This window comes from Terrapene carolina, unplaced genomic scaffold (assembly GCF_002925995.2).
Source record: "Terrapene carolina triunguis isolate 2854851 unplaced genomic scaffold, T_m_triunguis-2.0 Scaffold58, whole genome shotgun sequence".
In the NCBI taxonomy this organism is placed as follows: Eukaryota; Metazoa; Chordata; order Testudines; family Emydidae; genus Terrapene; species Terrapene triunguis.
The window spans coordinates 68,485,145-68,506,347 of record NW_020664409.1 but is presented as its reverse complement, the minus strand read 5'-3'; the positions used below and the strand labels follow the sequence as shown (position 1 = coordinate 68,506,347).

Sequence of the window (21,203 nt, the reverse complement as noted above, 5' to 3'; positions counted from 1 at the left end):
TGTAAGCAATCGGTTTTCTGAGTTCGATTTATCGCGTCTGGTTAAGACGCGATAAATCAATCCCGGAAGTGCCTCGAATCGATCCCAGAAGTGCTCGCCATCGACGCTGGTACTCCAGCTCGGCGAGCAGAGTATGCAGCATCGACAGGGGAGCCTTCCTGCCGCGTCTGGACCGCGGTAAGTTCGGACTAAGGTACTTCGAATTCAGCTATGTTATTAACGTAGCTGAATTTGCGTACCTTAGTCCGAAGTGGGGGGGTTAGTGTAGACCAGGCCTAAGAATAGCAGCCACACACTGCCATGGCCCTTTAGCAAAACTTCCTTCAGTTCCCTGGGCCACCTCCCCACAGCCCCAGCCTTCACCAATGCCTTACCCTTAGCTCACAGCTTTTCTAATTTCAGGACCAGCAGCTCTTCCATGCTCCCCAGGTCCCTACTAATGGAGCTAGCCATTATCCTGCAGGTTCCTTTGGCCAGCTAGGCACACCACCTGCACTCCTCTATCTCCAGCAAGGAACTGCTGGTCTTTGGTGCTGCAGTTCCTTTTTATAGGGCCCTCCTGGGTCCTGATTGGCTGCTTCATGAAGCCTCTCTGATTGGCTTCTTTCCCTGCAGCCACTCTAGCCTGCTTGGAGGACCTCTCCACTGTGCCTTTCCTGGGAGGAGTGTGGCAGGACCCTGAGGCCTCCAGCAGGGGGTTCTCTGGGCCTAGTCCACCCAATCACACAAGGTAATATTCATAAATGTACACCAAGCACTACACAATTCCTAAGAACCCCCAAATCTTCAGGGTCCTCCAGAGCACAGTTCACCACACCATATTAATGTGGCTGACCTTTCAAGGCCTCTCACAGTTGCATAGCTCTGCACTGAGCGCTTTTAATGGCCCTTGTGTCTAGCTGTTCAAAGTCAGCAGACAGCTGCTTACCCTCCACTTTTCTGCTTTTGCTTCAAAGATATTATGAACGACACAACAGGCAGCTATAAATGGTATATTTTTCACACTGAGATCCAATTTTGTGAGTAAACACTACCTGCATCCCTACAACCTACTAAAATCATATTCAACTGTCATTCTGCACCTGTTGAGCCAGTAACTGAATCTGTGAGGCTGTCAAGGCGGTTGGTGTATGGCTTCATGAGCTCGGGGAGCAAGGATCCCCCAGGATCACTACTGGCATTTCCACACTGCCAATGGTAATCCACCAGTTGGGAAAGAATGTCCCTGCTTGCAGTTTTCTCAACAGTCCTGTATTCTTGAAGTTCTGTGCATCATGCACCTTCCCTAACCAGCCCACACTGACATCAGTGAAGTGACCCTGGTGATCCGCCAATGTTTGCATAACCATAGAATGGCAGCCCTTTCTACTGATATACTCTGCAGCAAGGTGGGCTGATGCCAATTTAGGGATGTGCGTGCTGTTTATCGCCCCATCACGTTTTTCCAACCCCATTGCTGCAGATTCATCCACTATGTCCTGCACATTGCTGAGAGTCACAGTCCTGTGTAGCAGGAGATATTTAATGGCCCTGTACACTTGCATAACAACTGTGGATTTTCCAACTCCAAATGATTTACCACTGGCTGGTAGCAATCCAGCATTGCAAGCTTCCTGAGTGCAATTGCCACTTGCATCTCTACTGTCAATGCAGCTCACATTTTAGTGTCCCTGTTCTGGAGCACTGGGGTGACCTTGGCACACAGATCCAGGAAGGTAGCCTTTAGCATCCTAAAGTTCTGCACCACTGCTCCTCATCCCAAACCTGCATTATGATGCAATCCCACCGCAGTGCTCATTTCTCAGGCCCAGAAATGGTGTTCCACCATCTGCAACTACTCCATAAACACCACCAATAACCTTGCATTTTTTCGTTATGTCCCTTAGCAAACTGTCTTCAAAGGGATCATTATGTCCCCAGAATTGCAGTACTGACCGTGGGCCTGCAAATACAAAAGGATGATACACCCTGTATTTGCAATGTTCATGAGAACACTGCAGAGTTCTGTAGCCTCCATGCTTCTATCAGTGATGGCAGACATCAAAAAGTTCCACATAGTTTTGTGGGATTAAAAAAAAAAAAAAAAGACATGAAAATTATGAGATATAAACAATTATGGGATGGAGAAAGCTACATGACTGGAACTCGGCCCTTTGCTTCCAGTCATCCCTGCATGATTTGTTTCTACCTCACAATGCATTACAAAAATTTCCCAGAAGGCAGTGCACCAGACAGAGATAAGTGGCACACTGGGTGCACCACACTATGTATTGACTCAAGCGCTCCTGGTGGGTACACTCAGCGCCAATGCAAGCAGCCAAGTATGCACACATGAGTGCTATATTAACTGAAGCAACTTTATGCCAATGTAATTTGTGTTGACCAAAGTTTGTAGTGTAGACATTGCCCTCTGTTGCCCCTGATTCTCCCAGGTGTTCACTCCAAGCATCACTCATGCACATAATTTACTATCCACAGGCAATATAGAGAAGTTGGCCTTCTTCAAAATGAATAAACCCTTGCTTCCATGACAGAGCACATGGCTCCTGGTAACAGGGAAGGAAAAGGACATGGGCAAGGAGGATAAAGTGGAGAGACACTGAGCACTAATAATAACTTAACATACCATGATGATATAATGAACAGAAAAAAAATTGCCCCTGGTGGTCCTATATACACAATGCCATCTTTCTGGATACTGCTTCCCTAGAAGGTATTTAAAATCATTTGATACATAGGTGATGAGGAAATAGAGAAGGCAAAAAAGGACAAGTCAGCACATATTAGCATCAGTGTCTGGGAACTCTGTTTTACTTGTTTGGACTGCACTAGCACAGTGGGACCTGATCTCTGATCAGGGCCCTGAGACACTACAGTAGTACAAATAAACATCACCTTTAGCTTGTGTTTTATAAATTTTTCAATATATATGATCTGCCATGGCAAACCTCTGTGTATTCCTTTAAACATCTGCATACTGCAATGGAAAAGGGAAGCATATTTGCCTACTGTGAATGTCACAATATTACATTAGCACTGCTGCTAAGGTGAGATATAATCATAAGAAAAGGAAGCTGTGATGCCCTGTGTATGTGATGCTACTATCCGAAAGAATGATTCTTTAATTTATGAGTCTCAAGTTAACAGTCTGTCCCTTTGGCACTGATACCTATCTTGCATGCTTCTATGTGTCTGACACCCTATATATATATATATGATGAAGAAAGCAGCACGGATGCTGGCAGAGACCTATAATTTAGTTTATGGGTCTCAGTTTATGTACAGAGATTGGGCTGTATATCGGGGTGGCCAAACTTACTGTCCTTCCGAGCCACATATGACAATCTTCAGAAGTTTGAGAGCTAGGGTGCGCCTGCCAGAGCTCAGGGCTTCTGCCCTGTGGGAGGCATCTCCTGGGGCTTGGCGCAAAAGCCCTGCTCCTGCTGATGCCCCAAGCCCCAGCAGGTGTGCCCCAAGGGGCTGAAACCCTGAGACCCTACTCCCCACTGGGCAGAAGCCCCTACCCCACCACCCTCCTGCAAGACATATGTCCCGAGCTTCCCTTCCCCCAAGTCTGGTAGGTGGAGAATGAGGGGGCAGCGAGGGGCTCCGCGAGACGCACTTTAACTATAAAAGAGGCACATGTGGTTCACAAGCCACAGTTTGGCCACCCCTGCTATATATCATGCAATCCTATCAGCGCCTGTATGCAGAGTACAGATGTCAGTTAACTATAGCTATAGATCATTAGACATACGGTGGGTAGGGATTCATGGTAGAGGAACTACTCCTGGCCCCTGAAAGGGGGAAAGTCATAACAGACATTTTGGGGAGTACAATTTCCTCCCACTCTTCTTTTTTGAAGATCTACTTTATTGGACCATGAAAACAACTCTGCAGTCTGTCAGGCTATGGTAGTTCTCCAACCAATTAAGACTCCAACAATCAGAGTGCTATAACATTTTAAAGACAATTCTCTGTAACATAAGATTCTCCAGAATGTTTTATGAATGACATCATGCCCCCTCCCCCCAATTAAATATAGGAAATGCTCACAGATGGATCTGGTTGAATAAAGCATAAAATTAATACCAAGTGGGAAAAAATATTTAAATTTACAAGAGAAAGACATCAAATCATCAGACAGAGTAGTTTATAATGATTATATGTTCAGAGGAGGGAATGGCTTTTGGGTACTTGATTTCCAATTGTGTCTTTTCTTCCATTTGTCTGTCTTTTAGACCAATGTTTCCCAAACCATAGAGCATACCCTTTTGGGATGGTGTGAAGAGACCTCACAATTATTTTACAGAATCTCAACTAGAGATTTACTTAAAGAAAAAAAGATGTTACGGTTGAAAAAGAAAATCCTCAAAACTTGAAGCAAGTGTAACTGATGCAGCAACATCTGAGTTTGCTGAGAGCCTGAACCAACAACTCTGAGCTGTGAATTGCTCCATTCATTTCAATGGGAGGTAACCAAGGACTGGGAATGGCTGAGCCATTACAAACATTGAATCTATCTCCCCTTGTAAGTATTCTCACACTTCTTATCAAACTGTCTGTACTGAGCTATCTTGATTATCACTTCAAAAGTTTTTTTCTCTTACTTAACTGGCCTCTCAGAGTTGGTAAGACAACTCCCACCTGTTCATGCTCTCTGTATGTGTGTATATATATCTCCTCAATATATGTTTCACTCTCTATGCATCTGAAGAAGTGGGCTGTAGCCCACGAAAGCTTATGCTCTAATAAATTTGTTAGTCTCTAAGGTGCCACAAGTACTCCTGTTCTTTTTGCGGATACAGACGAACACGGCTGCTACTCTGAAACAAGATACCAGTGATGATGCTTTCATGTCAACAATGATAAAGTTATCACTGATCCTCAAAGCATGTAAGGAAGGAAGAGTAATTAGCATATGAAGATGTACATCAATATTTCTCAAGTCTGGGGGGATTAAAAGTGTATAAATAGAGGCTCATCTACACACAAAAGTTGCACAGGCTTAAGTTAAATCTGTTTTTAAAATCGATTCAGTTAAACCAATGTGTGGATGCTCACTTTGGCTTAAGAGTGGCTTCATTGGGGTTTAGCTGAAAACTCTTCCTAATCAGCTTAAGTGGAACCACAGTAAGTATATCCACACAGCTTTTTGCATGGCTTTACGTAAAATCAATTTAATATTCCTGTGACAGAGGCCTGGAGAATGAGTATTGGGAAACCAGGGACAAGGACCATGCCTTGGGCAACACCACCAACATACCCAGTTTCTGATGATTTTGACCGGGTTCTGGGCACTGTGCCCAGCACAGAGCCAACTGTGCTTCATGATGACTTGGTCAGCTGGGATGGTTCCCTGTTGGCCCCTGAATGCAGCATGGGGACAGATGGGAGCCAGCAGCAGTCTCCCAGTGAGGAGCAGGCTGTGGATCAGGCTCAACAGGAAATTCTCAATCCCTACTCAGAAGAGCTGTTTGATCCCCTGTGAGGAACAGCCCAGTAGAGGCAGAAGCCACCCCAGAACCCAGTATGTGTATGACTCAAATTTACAATGCATTATTACAGTAAGGGGAGGGACTTCTGCTGTAAGAAGCAATGCAAAAACTATAAGCCCTGGCTACCAGCATGTGGCCACTAATGGCAGATTGTATCACAGAGCTTTGGGGTCACTCTCATTACTAATTAAGCTCCCCTGGAGAAGGCCTAATTGGACAGAGGTGTACCTGGTCACCAGGCCAGATTAGGGCATATAAATCAATGAGCCAATTAGACCATTAATAGAGGATCTATATAAAAGGCCTTTAACAACACTAAGATTGTAGAAGGTACACACTTGGGTTTCAGTTTCTCAAATTGGGGAGCAGCTTTCAGACATTTGGGAAAGAGGGTGTTAGATTGTAAATTCTTTGGTCTGTCTGTTTTTGTAGGTTGTTCAATGCCAAACAACACAAGGGATCTTCGTTTGAGGGAAGGGATCGCTACAGCTCTAGTTACAGACTCATGTGATGGCACAAGTCAGATTCTCCACCCTATGACAAATGAGGACTTTATTTCAAATGGAATAAACAAGCATAAAAACCTTTATTTGAATAAAACCTGAGGCTGTCGTATAAATTACCTTTATTTTTCCAGCAGTTTAATATTAATCAACCTTTAATATCCTATTCCTGGGACCAGAATTGCAGGAAACAAGCCCTGTTCATAAGGTGCTTTTTCATGGAGACCCTTATCATTGGAAAGAAAGAAAATGGGTCTGAAATTCTTAAGGGACAAAAGCTCAAGATGCAATTTTGCAAAGAGTCAAAAAACCCAGTTCTCAAAATCCACTTTCTCTGAGTTATCAGCTAAATTAAGCTTAATACTCTTGTCTTTATTTCTTAAGAAATCCTTGTGCTTGTACAGAATCATATTATCCTTAGGAAAAAACCTGCATCACACTGAAGGATTGTTTGAAACTCTTTTTTCCTATCTAGTGCTGAAGCACCTTTTCACCTCTTGCAAAGCAGTTCAAGGCTTCTTATTACTGTTACTTCTAGATCTAATCGGGTAGCCTCCCGACACCCAGTGTGAGCCGCTTACTGGAGCATTGGCTATATTCCGTTTTTAGTCTCTGGGGTCCAAACTTTGAAAAAGAGTTGGGCTTGATTAAGTAGACTTTATCTGGAGAAAGTTTAGTCTTAGAGCTTTTCCATTTAGTGCACACATACCCCTCAAAGAAAACTAAAAGGAAAGGGAATTTCAGAAAAAAAAACAGACAACTAGCAATCCTAAATCAAGCAATAAACTCAATCATATGTGTATGTGTGCCTCTTCCCCTATTCCTCACACTCTGCTGTTAATATATGTATATAATCTTATTAGCTGACTGCATTCATCTTTAATTCAGTTGTCAGCAAAATTACGCTGGATATACAGGGATATTTTATAGGCCATTCAAAATATATTTTAAAAGGAGGTTTTAAAGATGAAAGCTTTTGCTGCAAAAATGTTTTTCTTCCATTTGAAGGTTGAACAAAACTACCACTTTGCTGATCTGTATTTTTTTCCTTTTAAGAAAAAAAACCCTGAGTGCTGTAATTTATTGAATGTCCCCCTGAAAGCAAAGAGATTGACTTTCTGTCTAAGACTGCCAAGAATTCCTGTCACTGTAAACACTAGGATAGATTAAATTTTAAATAATAAATTCCCATGAAAGAGAGGTCATACTGTCATATAATCATTTTCCTCCAAGAGATTTCTGTTTGCTAAAGTATATTGACTGAGGTGATTGCTGGTAAATATATAATACAGCCTGACTACCCTCTAGGAGTTGAAAGTGGAAACAATTGACAATACTAGGTTTCTTTACCATCTGCTAATACATTGCATTTTAACACAAAAAAAGTTAACTTTACAAACTCAGTGATACTTTAACTGGCAACACCCAGAACATTCTGATTTAAGGCAACTACTCTTTCTTTAAATTCATGCCTCAGAGGCTTGATATTGCTGAATATAGGTCACGCAGAGTTTGGAAAAGCTGTTGGGAGGACGTATGGCAATTTTCATGGCTTTTGTTGGTTCAAGTTACAAGCTTAACCTTTGATTGTAATCTCCGATATGGTGGGCAAAACTAAAAAAATCCTCTCCCCCACCATTTTGGCCAGTTTCAATCAGTTAAAGAGATTCTCTATACGTATGCTGCTCTGGGATCAACAGAATTACCTCTGAAACCGATAGAAACTGTCAAACAATGGAGAGGAAAAATCTCTTTAAAATAACACCTGTGAGGCATTTTACTCCCACAGAGCTTCACTCCCTAACAAATAATAGGCAGAATTCCCCAAGTTCTTTGGTCCCTAAAGGCAATGATAGAAGGTAGGAGAGCAAGACAGTCTCCATCTACCCTAACTGCTGGTTGTGGCCCACCCTGGAACTTAACTACCACCCATGGAACCTTCTAGCTATTTTCTTCATGACTGCAGTCAGCAGGAGAGCTTGCTGCACACGCTGCACCTCATCACTGGTGTTCTGGCTCTGCACCCTCTGGGCATCTCTATGGCTTTGGGTATCTTGGGTACCTTCCACGCACCAGGCAGATCTAGTCCTTTCCATTTGTTTTTATTTGCCAATGGGATTGAACCTCATTCCTTGTCTTAGAGTTTTCTTTAACTCCCACCACCATAGCATCAACGCACTTCCCAGATAAATTAGATCTGCATAACAGAGCCCCTAGCAAACTTCATGAGTCTTTTGCTCTTCTCCCTTCCCTAGAGGTTCTGTTTCAGATACAAATCTTCTCTTTTCTTCTTATGGTTCCTGTAGCAAAAGCCCTTTCAAAGAGGAAAATTTGCAGTTTCTGGATTACTCCAACCTCTTCTAGAAGTTTGTTTTAGAGCTGAAGTCACTTTTCTGACTATCCTATAGCCACTATGCACCAATGCAGCTGATGCAGAAAGACCACTGGGCAATCATGAATGTAGCCTGATATCTTCAAAAGAGCAGAATTTAAAGGTAAGTAATTTTCTCTTTGATGTTTCTCACACTACACAGGTGCATACATCACAACCTGCTCTTGACGATGCTAGAAATACCAGCATTCAGTCTGACAGATTTCTCTTCTCTGTTGCTAGTGCCAGAGGTTTATCAATCACACAGGTCTCCTCTCTCCAATGCAAATTGCTAGATCCAGTTTCCCCTGGCTTAGCACATGGAAGAGCTGGGTTCAATTCCCTCTTCTGCTAGGGACTTCCTGTGTGACTTTGGGCAAATCGCTTAGCCTTTCTGTGCCACAGTTCCCCACCTATAAAATGGGAATGGTAACACTTTCCTACCTTGTGGGGGGAGGGTATGAGGATAAATACATAAAAAGATTGTGAAGAACTTTGAGATCTAGAGGTGAAAAGGGTCATGTAACTATTATTATTCCTTTTAACTCAATTAATGTAGCAGGTGTATGGAAATAAGGTCACTTCTTGGCACTCACAATAGGTGAAAAACTAGGAGCAGAAGTCTTATTAAAGAGTTTATTATCAAATAGTTTAAAAATGGTCTTCTAAACATGAAATTACTTATTCAAACACTGTATTTCAAGAACACACACCATTCCCTTTATTAATCTCACAGCTGCAACTGCCGGTTCAAGGCCTTTGTCCCTATCCACAAAGCCAGGTCCTAGCTATATTGGTGACTCATTAATGAATCACCAAAACAGCTGTTCTATGACAATGCAGATTACAGAGCCCAGGACAAAATGTGCAAGAGACAGAGGTAAGGCAGTAATGGTCAAGGAGGGCCAGCTTTTGGATGAACTTCCAGAAGAGAGTAGACAAATCCAGACTGATCACCCTTAGGGTATATCTACACCACAATAAAAAAAAAAAAACAGCAGCACCGAATCCCAGAGCCAGGTCAGCTGACTCAGGTTGCAGGGTAAAAAAATTGCAGTGTAGAAGTTTGGGCTTGAGCTTGAACCTGGCTTCTGAGACTCAACCCCCTTGCAGGATCTCAGAACCCAGTCTCCAGCCCGAGCCCAAACATCTACACTGCAATTGTAAAGCCCTGCAACTGGAGCCTGAGTCAGCTGATGCAGGTCAGTCACAGGTCTTTTAATGCATTGTAGATGTACCCTTAGAGGTCACAATGCAAGAGCTCTTTCTGTGATAAAAGCTTTTCCATCATAGCCAGAATGACACTTAAAATCACACACACACACACAAGAAAAGAAAGGAAAAGAAAACCCCTACCCCAGGAAGAGACTCCCATCACCAGATATGGGAGGAAAGCCGGTAACGTTCACTAGGGACTTTGTTTTTTTCCAATCTTACACAGAAAGCACTATGATATTATAGGGATGGGTGCTAATATAAAACCCTAAGATAAACACACAATTCTAAAGCTACCAGCGGCTCTATGAAAAGATTGTATTCCAGCAGCTCCAACCACAGACACTCAAGCCATCCAGCTTTCTCCCCATCCCTTCTCCCTCTTAAAAATTTGCCTTTTCCCTTAAAGCTGGATGCTACTCTTAGGATTCTATGCAACTCTGGAAGTGGTTATGGGTCTTAAAGGACTGAGAACCTTTGCTTATATCATCCCGTATCTTGTGAAATGAGCTACTATGCTTGTGCACACATACACAGTAATGATTTTGCACTCAGCACAGAGCTATGTGTTTGGCGGTCAGGATTAAGTCAGAATATTATAGTACATTCAAATGGTGAACATATAGCCAAATAGGGAATAAAAAAAAATAGAGAAAGAAAATACAGGGAAAATTTGTTACAAAACACATTCATATGAAACAAAGAAAAACCTCACTCAAATAAGCGGCAGCAAATTATCATATATAAACAGGGTGCAACTGCACATAGATAAGAGCTTACAGTCTAGGTTTAAACAATCCCAAAAGGCAATCGCAGATCTCCTCAGAGCCATATGAGGAGGTACAGTAGAAACAGATTCTAAAAAGGCAAAATCCAGGCTGCTGTGTTAAATGTTGTTACTGCAGGGCTCTTTTCTTTGAACTAGCAATTCAGAACTAGCCTAGTACTATGAACTAATCCCTACCCAGCAGTCTCCAATTGAACCTGATGCAAGCATATAAAAACCACCAGACCAAATTCTGTCTTTGGATACACTTGTGTTCCCACTGATGTCAACAGAAGTCACACATACAACTCAATACAAAGTAAATGAAACTGCAATAAATAAAAGCACTTTGGGTTCAAATTCTCTGCCCACATCTAGTCTGATTCCCCCTGCTCTCCTCCCCCCCCCAAAAAAATCTGAAAATTATTCACATTCCATTGTCTTAAAAAATACCACTGAAGACAATATAGTGCAGATAAATTACAATGATTTCTCAGATGTGTTACTCAGATGGCTGGCTTCATGAGTTTTTTATACATCTCACAGACAAATAAGAGATTCACGTATGAAGTCAGGTAGATTTGTAGCACTTTTTGAAGTATTAGGAGTCCATAAATCAAAGAACGATTTGATCAATAACCTGGAAATGTAATTTTCCCATCTATGACTGTATAATACTGATAATCTTCATTTTACAGAACACTATCTATAAAAGCATAAGACAATGTAAGTTACAAAAAATGTGAGCAGGAAGCAAAGCAATTCATGTCACACTACATGCCCTGGAAGATAAAGGTTTCTGCAAAATGTAAAGTTTTCCATTTGGGTTTAATTTTTGTGGCTGAGTTATCAACCTCTCAGGATATGGCTTTATCATGAAATTGCCAAGGTCATTTTATCTACAGCAGCCTAAACACAGGACTCCATAATTTAGATATTTAAATAATTAAAATTCTAAAGATTTGACCAAGACCATAAACTTGCATCAGATTGCATATTTATAACTAACGATGAATCTTTTTGGGGGGGGGGGGAAATGGTATTTACAGAGAGTAATCCTTGTAGAAGTTACTTTGCTCTTTAAGTATTGTGACAAAGTTCCTCCTCTATCTTGGTGGGTCCTGTACTTATTGGCAGATTTTCTTGCCTCAGAGATTCATCATGTGGATTGGGGAACAGCCCAGAGACCTTCCCCTCTAGAAGAACCCACAGTCCAGGTCAATTGGGAGGTTTGGGGGGAACCCAGGCCCGCCCTCTACTCCGGGTTCCAGCCCAAGGCCCTGTGGACTGCAGGTGTCTATAGTGCCTCCTGTAACAGCTGTATGACAGCTACAACTCCCTGGGCTACTTCCCCATGGCCTCCTCCAAACACCTTCCTTATTCTCACCACAGGACCTTCCTCCTGGTGTCTGATAACACTTGTGCTCCTCAGTCCTCCAGCAGCACACCCACCCTCTCAGCTCCTTGCACCTCTTGCTCCCAGCTCCTCCCACTCTCACCACAAACTGAAGTGAGCTCCTTTTAAAACCCAGGTGCCCTGATTAGCCTGCCTTAATTGATTCTAGCAGCTTCTACTTAATTGGCTCCAGGTGTCCTAATTAGCCTGCCTGCCTTAACTGGTTCTAGCAGGTTCCTGATTACTCTAGTACAGCCCCTGCTCTGGTCACTCAGGTAACAGAAAACTACTCATCCAGTGACCAGTATATTTGCCCTCTACCAGACTCCTGTACCCCATTGGTCTGGGTCTGTCACAGTATGTTTTAGATATTTGGGGTCACAGGTAGCCATTTACAATAAATACTTTTCAGAAACAGTGTTATGTCTTGAAAATTGCTCTTTTAATATCAGGTCTAAATAAGCCAGACTTGAAGAAAATTCTTTTCCAAATCCCTCCACTGAGACAACTTTTCCCTTTACAATGGGCAATCCAACATACCACATACAAGCAATGTGCTAGATTTAACACATCTTTGCTCTATTTTAGCTTTGCTGGGGCTCCACATGGGTATAAGAGTTTGCCCATGCATCTCCAAATGCAGGATCAGGGACTCTTTTAGTAGAAACACTGATGTGTCTGTCATTTCTAGACCATGATACATTTAAAAACATATGGAGAAATAATTTCCTGTGTGCCATTCGTGTTAGCTTCAGTGGGTATTAGATATACTTAGCAGACATATATTGTTTTAAAGTGTTTGAGCCAAAAAAATTCACTTATGAAAAAAGTGAAGATTAGGGTTAGTAGCTGGTCAGTCTTGGTCTCTCTCTTATTTGTTAATTATTTTTATCTGAATTTTGGATATTTAGAAACCCCATCCAACTGTCACTTTTTCTTCTTGATTGCAGGTAGAAGTCATAGGTAGGCTGAAAATTTTTCATCAACATTTTTTCTATGGAACATTGGATTTGTAAATAATTAAAATTTTTCATTTTTTTTGGTCGGAAAACCAAGGCATTTTCGTTTTATTTACCAAAAACCAAACAAAAAAAACCCTTGTTTTTCAATGAAAAGTTGAAATTGTCCACTGAAAATATGTATGAAAGCTTTGACAAAAATTTAAAAGATTTCCCTGGGCGAGGGATTCTGACCAGTTCTATTCACCATGGGGCAGCAACAGCTGTCTAAAAATGAGTTGAAGGGCTCCTGCTCCACCTACTTCAAAGACCCTCCATCATAAAGGGGTTGGGGAGGAGAAACATCTGTGCCCTTCATAGCATCTTTTGCAGTCGGGGCACAGTCAGAGGGGAAACCTCCACCCTCCAGAGAAGGAAGACACAATGGAGCACCTCTGTTTTTTCTCATGCTGAGACGGGGGACACAGGTACTTCTTGCCAATGCCCCTGTTGTCTCTCCCATTCTTAAGGGGCAAGTGTTCTCATGGCCTGCCATGAATATTTGCTAAGGAATCTGCAGGGATGCTCTTTACCTGCCCTTCTTACTTGGAAGGGAAGTTCCCTCTCTGCCCCTTCCCCCGGAACTGCTACAGACTCTTTGCAGGACCCAGTTATTCTCCTCCATAAGTTTCTTAAGGTTCAGGGTCTCTGAAGTAGCTGTAGCAAAATAATACCTCACTTAACTTCAGGCAGCTGTTGCTGCCCCAGCTAGGTCTACCCTCTGCTATGATGTAGGTGTGTACCTGGGCAAGGCTTCTATTTGCAGTCAGGAAAGGAAAGAAAGACTATCGGGGACTTAAATGTTCAACACTGATATATATAGATAAATATGCATGTCTGATTAGCCATTTACTCATTGGGGCACTCACTTTTTTCAAAAGTGACAGGAAAAAATATAAAAGCAGCCACACTCTGATAATCTTTTTTCACAAACAACAAACTGGGAGGTAAGTGTAACCAATACTTTTTTGAAAGGTTGGACAAATGTACTTCTTAGCAACGAACAGATGTTTCTGCTCATGCAGAAAATGAATTTACCACTAGCTACTAATCTTTGTCTTCTCCAGCTGTTCTGTGATATGCAGTGGTGAAGCTTGATCTGATAATATCGTATGCTTTTCTTTCTCTCAAAACAAAAACCAAAAACTAGAAGATATTCATTACCTCTTTGAGAGTGTTGGAGGAATTCCTGGCAATACAGTCTTTTCTTGGTAGAATATTTTGGGATAAAGTTTCATAAACTTTTGATGAGCTTCTTCAGTGGTGTGTGGATTCTTCCTAAAGAAATGAAAAAGAATAAATTCTAGAAATTTTAAACCTTAGGCATAATGTTAGTATTATTTGCACCCAGTTCTGCTTCTAATGGAGGAGATAAAAATACTATCTTAAGTACGGAGAGGGGACTGGTGATGAGCACCATGCTGGTTAGTTGGATTTGAATAAAAACTCCCAAAGACTTCAATGGGAACAGCAATGGGAATTTAATCTGTTGTTCCTGTAACATTAAGGGAGCATAAGCTCAAATTCTATCCTCAAAGTGAGCCATGCAACTCACGCAAAAATGGGTCTTTCTCACTGCCTTCAGTGTTACAGTTTATATAATATCACACTTGTTTAGAACTATCAAAAGAAATAGATTATAACATGGAATCTATGGAGACGAACTTATTTAAAAGGGGATTGTTATAATGGCTTTTCATGAAAGGCCAGAATAAACCATTGAGGAATCAAGGGCCAAAAATGCTCAGTTCCCATTTAGGCATCAAAATGAAATGGCCAGATTTTCCTCAGTACTCAGTACCCACCAGCACCAACCGAAAATAGTGGGAGCTGATGGGTGGCGAGCACTCTGGCAAATCTTACCCCAGAGGAGCTTTGGACAAGGTGACTAGTAAGTCACATTCTGCCACTCTAATGCATGTTGAAGAGTACATGACTCCATGAATAGTCCCACCGAAGTTACTGGAACTAATCATGGAGTGTGGAATTGGTAGAAGCTCAGTATAAAGAGCTGCACTCTGGAAGCCATTTGCAATTCACTACTTCTACTGATACCAGAAAGCTTATGAACAATGCTGCAAATTCTTGACTGTCATCTGCTGGAACATTATCTATTATCTACCTACATATATAGAGACCTTTGTTTTGCAAAGCACTCTCATAGCAGGTACTACTCAACATGAGTGAGGGTGGCAGAATCTGGTCCTACATAAAATTAATAAATTTTGCACTAAAAAAGCATTGGACGTGCAGAACTAGGTGAAATCCTGACCCTACTGAAGTCAATGGGCACTTTGCCCATTGACTTCAGTGGACCCTAGATTTCCAGCTAGATGTTTAAGAACATCATTAGTTTTGGAGGTATGTGATAGAAGTGACCATGACAAGCAGCTTGGAAAGATATTTCACTTCATAGGCTTATTAGACATGGCAATATTTATCTACTTTATTTATATCTTTACCTTATCTTCAGAGTCAAGAGAAATGTAAATTTCTACCTTTTACATTAAAAGAGGCAGCAGATACTTTTTGATATGCATTTAACTAATTTAAGAAACATCTAAACACACACAACTGAGTTTCCTTCTTTAATTATCTGCTATCTTGAAGAAACTTGACCAGCAATTATTCAGAAATGCATTTTTGAAATGTCCTGAACTAAAAGATTATTGCCATCAATAAATTATTCAGATCCTCTGTCATGCTGTCTGGCGTGGCTCACAACTGTGAGTGTCTATCTCAGGGCAGACTGACAGAAAACAAGGGCAGACACCCCAAACTGGTGGTATGTTCTATAATTAGATTATACCAAGCCAGTAACAAATGTGAACTCCTGGATCACTATAACAGTCTTACCATGGAGTCACAGATAGTCCCCTTAGACTCTCCAGACTAACTTGCCACCCAGACAAACTGAACTTTGTGAAGATGGTCACTCAAACCAAAAATCACACCTCATCAGGTTTCTCTCAGTCCCAAAAGACCAGTCCCTTACCCCAGATCAATTGGTACTCTGGATCTTATACCAAAGACAATGCTGGCAGCTATTCTATAGTAAACTAATTTAAGGTTTATTAGGTAAGAAAAGGAAATGAGTTATTGAGAGGTTAAAGTAGGTAAAATATATGTACAGGTGAATCACAGTTTGTAATCCCAAATGATGACAGTGATGTAATAAACTGTCAGTTTCCCAAAAGTCTTTTCAGGGTAACCAGATTGTCTCTGGGGATCTCCACTTTGCATCTGGTACACTTCCCTGTAAGAGTCCAAATAGTTCAGAGATGAAGGATCTTTCCTAGAATCCATATTTATATTTTCTGCTGTCAGAAAGCAAGCTGACAGTCTTTTTACCCACATGGGCTTTTCCTTTGATGACAGTGCGTGAGGTATGTACTTTGAGTCTCTGACCTCCTGTCATCACATACAATGCCCATTTGTTTTTTAATTAGCATTTTTTTTCTGATAAAGTCCCTCATTAGCATTCCACAAGGCTTTTTGATGTCTGATGAGTTATTTAGTTGCAGGGGTATGTACAATGTAAATGCTTGTTATTACATTACGACAGGACACAGATAAGTAAAAACAGTGCATGTGACATCCCATTTATGAAGTAAGTTTAAATGCCCAAAACACTTATACATTTAACAAACACTTTAATCTATACCAGTGGTTCTCAAACTTTTTCTTTTGCGGACCACTTGAAAATTGCTGTGGGTCTCGGCGGACCACTTAATGATCTTTCCAAATGTTGTTTGTACCATTAGCTAACGATTGTAAAGAGCTTTGGATAAAAGTGCTATGTATAAAAAAAACTTAATAATAATTAATGTTTTTGTTCTACAAATAAAAGCACACAACTCATATTTTAGTATCAGTAGTCTTACCTTTCTAATGCAATGGATGTGCCCTCTCTCCCCTACCACAGCAGCCCCCAAACTGGGGCTGGGAAGGAGGGTTGTCTCTCCCTCTTTCCCCCACTGCGGCACCCACTAAGCAGGGGCTGGGAAGGAGGGGGGTCTCTCGCTCTCTCCCCCACCGTGGCAGCCCCCGAGCTGGGAAATTTGCCTCTTTCTCTGGCCACTGCAGCCCTGCATGTCCTAAATTTGCCCCACCCCTTCTTCTCCCCCCCACTTCCCCCTCCCACCTACCTCCTATTACCCCCCAAGTCCACCTCACCATACATGTGCGTCTTTTCCAGAGTCCAGGCACCTAATTAGTGAAGCCACGCCTGTGTGGCTCCACTAATTAGGTGGGTGGCCCTTCATTCTCTTGTGTTCGGCTGTCCAGGCACACACCTTAGAGGGAAATATCCACGGACCACCTGAATAGAGCTTGGACCACAATTTGAGAACCTCTGATCTATACTAATATACAAGTGAATTGGCCTGAATACGCTCTGACATGATCTGGTCTGCCAGTGTCACACCCTCATTCTCCAGCTCAAATTTCACTCTGCCTTACCGTTTTTGTTTTTCTAAAATACTGTGCTTTAAGATATCAATTTACTGCTACCCATTCACTCAGTTCTTTATAAGCCAAAGTAGCCCCTTTGCCTTTCAAGTTATTATCTTCCTCATTTTCGAGACATTGGGCCAAATTCACCTCTGATGTAAGGGGATACCTATGTTGAAGTCAATGTAATTGCATCCATTTAAAGCCAAACTTGAATTTGGTGCACAATCCTGTGACATTGTTGCAAGTGTATGGCAATATTAAGGTTTGAGGCATAATTTGTGGATTTGAGGGTTTGGGGTTTTTTTTGCTCTCTAGACAATTGAAGTTTAAAATCATATTTTGCAATCAACTTTCATGATAAATACAAGGTTATCTATGCCCTATTTTTATTTTTCTGAGGAGATTACAGAAGAAAATATAAGATTCTCTAGTTAAGATAATCAAGTAATAATTTCCCTAAACAGCACAATTTTAAAGTTTCCCCTGGCAAACCATAATAGTACTTCAAGACTAAAAGTCAATAGGCATGCTCTGCATGAAATAAATACTGTATTTGAACTGAATTGCATTAGGGATGAAATCATCCCATTATATCCTGCAGATCTCATAAGAAGGAGGTACATCATAATTGTTACTCATCCAACCTTCTGGTTTTGCACTGAAAAATATAACAATGGTAAACTGAACCATGATCTCTCCAGATTGCTGGACATGAAGGTGTGCAGGAGCTTCGTGTGTGGGAGGGTCTCCCCACACAATAGGTGTAGGAAGAGGGCACACTGAAGCCAAATAGCAATATGACACTATTGTGAGAATGCAGATTTTGGTATGAAGTGTAATTTAATGCTACGCTAAGGAGATTTCATTTTCTCCTAACACCATGCAAATATTGATTAACAGAAAACTGAAACTGATGTGACCATGTATGTGTTAAGAATCATTCCCAGGGAGAATGCACAATGAGGTATTAATCATGTGAAGGACCATGGGAGTGTTCTGGGATATATAATATGTTTGGATGCAACATCTGTGTGCATGTCCCTGTACATGTAGGGCAGAGATTCTCAAACTGGGTGATGGGCCCGGAATGTATTCGGGGAGGAGGGGCATGAGAAGCTTTAGGGGAAAAAAACCATACTGCACACATTTTACCCACAGCAATGAATAACTAGCAAAGCTGATTCCTCTAGAAATACCAGGTCCTTATACGGCGTTGTGCATTTGACTCTAGATGGCGCTGTGCATTTTTACAGATTTCTGGTTATACAATGCATTATACAAAGTCGTTGCCATATGTATGTTAATCCGGTTGCTACAACGTGGCATGCACATTTAATTGTAAGCATTGACCACCATCGCAGTTTTGCTTTTGCTCTTATTACAATGGATCCATGGCTCTGTTTGAATCAATACCTTACTGTTTCTAATATTTAGTGAGAGTTGCATGTTGATTTTTTTTTAATTGGTGTATGTACTTGTGTGGTGGGGGGGGACATAAACAACTACAGACACAAAGAAGGAGGGCACAATCAAATACGTTTGAGAACCACTGAGTAGGGCATTTGGGTATTTTCTCCATTTCTCAGCTGAAGCAAAAATGTGATGTAAAGGTCTAGAGATTTTGATAACATAAGGGTAAATTGTAATGCTGCACAATGACTATAGCTTTTCTGCCTCAGCTGGTACAGAAAATTATGACCAGAGGGCACATTATGCGTTCTACACTCAGTCTCCTCTGTGAGAGATGACTGAATGATTTGGCCTCATAGTTGGGCATGTTACAAGTTTGATAGCCAAGTACCAAAATAAATCCACATGTGCAGATGTGCCTTTACTATGCACCTCTGTCACAGCAAAATCCAGTGCGAGGCCCACAAGAGAGCGAATATGTCACTTTTTGACCATTATCCCTGTTTTTCTGCTAAAGGGCAAGATTTCGTCATAAAACTGCAAAGCCAGGCCAGCCCTGTTTCCTGGTGGTAATGGTCTGTGTCATGTTTGGTTCCTGACTCTAGCTTCTTATTTCCCAGTCCAAAGGGTGCTCAGAATGAAGAAGACTGGAAGAAAGTGACATGTCCCCTCCCCCCCACCCCACCCACCCACCTCACTCACATCCACCACTGACTGAGTCTGTTAAAAAGCAACCTTGCTATTCTCCCAAAAGCCTCCATGTAGTGCTCCTCAGCCAGTGGCTGGAACATGAGTAACTTGAGGAGAATTTCCTGTGATCCCTCACAAAGATGCAGGTGATTCTCTCCCCCACCCTCAGCACAAAGAGCCATGACCAAGTTATAGTAACCAAAGTTGTAAACTCAGATTTTAGATTTTTAATAACTTGATTAAAGAGAAATATTTGGTTAAATTGTTAAATATGGGGCCAAATTTAATCCCCATATCTACAGTCCTGCTTTCTTTTCTCAGTTGCCCTTCCACATGTTCCTCTTTACTTCTATGCTTTTTTGTTACATTTTTTATATGAGTAGGTGGAATACACAAATCAGACTACAGAGTAAGAGTGTTGTCCAGTGCTAAATGCCCTGTGAGTGCCTCAACACTTCACAGGATTGAGAGCGAAGTGAGATGAAACTTCTAAATTGCACATATCTCAACATAGTTCTATCCATCCAGTCTCCATCCTTGGAAAGGAAGGAAGAGGTATAGCAATTTTGAAAAAGTCTGTTGTTTTTGTTTATTTTGTTTACTGCTCAAAAATGGTAAAATACACCAAAATAACTCCTTAAAGAAGCACATTCTGTAGGAAGATCACTTGCTCATCTAAGTAACTGCAAGAACTTAAGCTGCCTCTCCCCTCTTTTAAGGATGCTAACAAACAGTTAGCTATCAGACTGATACGAACAATCAGTTTAGCCTGCATGAATCTGGGCAATAGCAGCTGTTCCAATGTGATTTTAATCTACACAGGCATAGGAAAGCTCTCCCTAAGATATGATAATCAAAAGTAGTCTCATTGACATAGGAGCTTCAGAGTGTGAACAGGATGAATGCCCATGTATATCTAATTCCCATGATGATGTTGTTTTATTTCGCATTTTGCCTTTTACTAGAGCTGAGGAAGAACAGCTATTTGGTTCCTTAGACTCTAGAAATTCCAATTAAGCTCACAGTCCCTGTGTTTGCTGCCTGAGGGGGGAAACACGGTCAGAACACAAAGCAGTAAGCTGTATACTCTTTAAAGAGAGGCATTACATCAATCCTGTTCAAAACTGCCTGTTTTGATTGATCTTAAAATGTCTAGTCCTTTCATTCCTTGCTGCTTTTTTCAGATGAACTATATAGTATATTAAAACAACAAGGAATCCGGTGGCTATAGTATATTAGTAACAACTCACAAAGCACCTAAAACAAATGTCTCATTTTTGTCTGAGTAGCCCTCTCTAGTAAAGGGTATAATATATAATTGGTCTTATTTTCAGGAAGAAAAACAACTATTCATGTAACAAAATCTATTAGCAACATAATGGTGAGGTAGAAATAATTCCTTCTTCCATTAATTGGCTTTAACATGACTAGCGGAGATAGACCCCGTGTTATGATCTCAGCTAAAGTGACTTACACTCAAGTGAAATCTTGGCCCTGTTGTCGTCAATGGAAGTTTTGTCTTTGACTCCAACAGAGCCAAGATTTCACCATAAGACACTGAGCATTCTCTTCTTTCTTAGAGCCAGACATGCTCCCTAGCCCCTTATATGTTCCACCAAACGAGGTGAGGACAGGCTATGGGAAGGCTGCAGAAGGGTATTTACATCAGTTGCCCACCATGCAACAGAGCTCTGTGGATGCTCTCTATGTGGCATGGAGAGAGCCAGGACTGGAGGGAAAGCAGAGCCAGTGGCTCCACAATGATGCAGAACGCCTATTGAAAATCCCCACTGTGAGGAGGTAGAGAAGGGGAGGAAGCAATCATTATTACTGCAGCCCATGGGCTGTACCAGTTGCTGGGGTGCAGTTGTGTTAGTGCGCTGTGCACTGGAAGAAGGAGA

The 21,203-nt window shown here is 41.5% G+C and overlaps 1 protein-coding gene across 1 annotated transcript in view; it reads right to left on the bottom strand.

The window, feature by feature from the left end:
- Positions 1 to 21,203, bottom strand: part of CNBD1 (cyclic nucleotide binding domain containing 1) — a 302,000-nt gene that overhangs the window by 270,488 nt on the left and 10,309 nt on the right. The window contains exon 3 of the mRNA XM_029913352.1: positions 13,912 to 14,025. Within this exon, the coding sequence (XP_029769212.1) occupies positions 13,912 to 14,025 (114 nt within the window). The remainder of the gene's footprint in view (positions 1 to 13,911; positions 14,026 to 21,203) is intronic.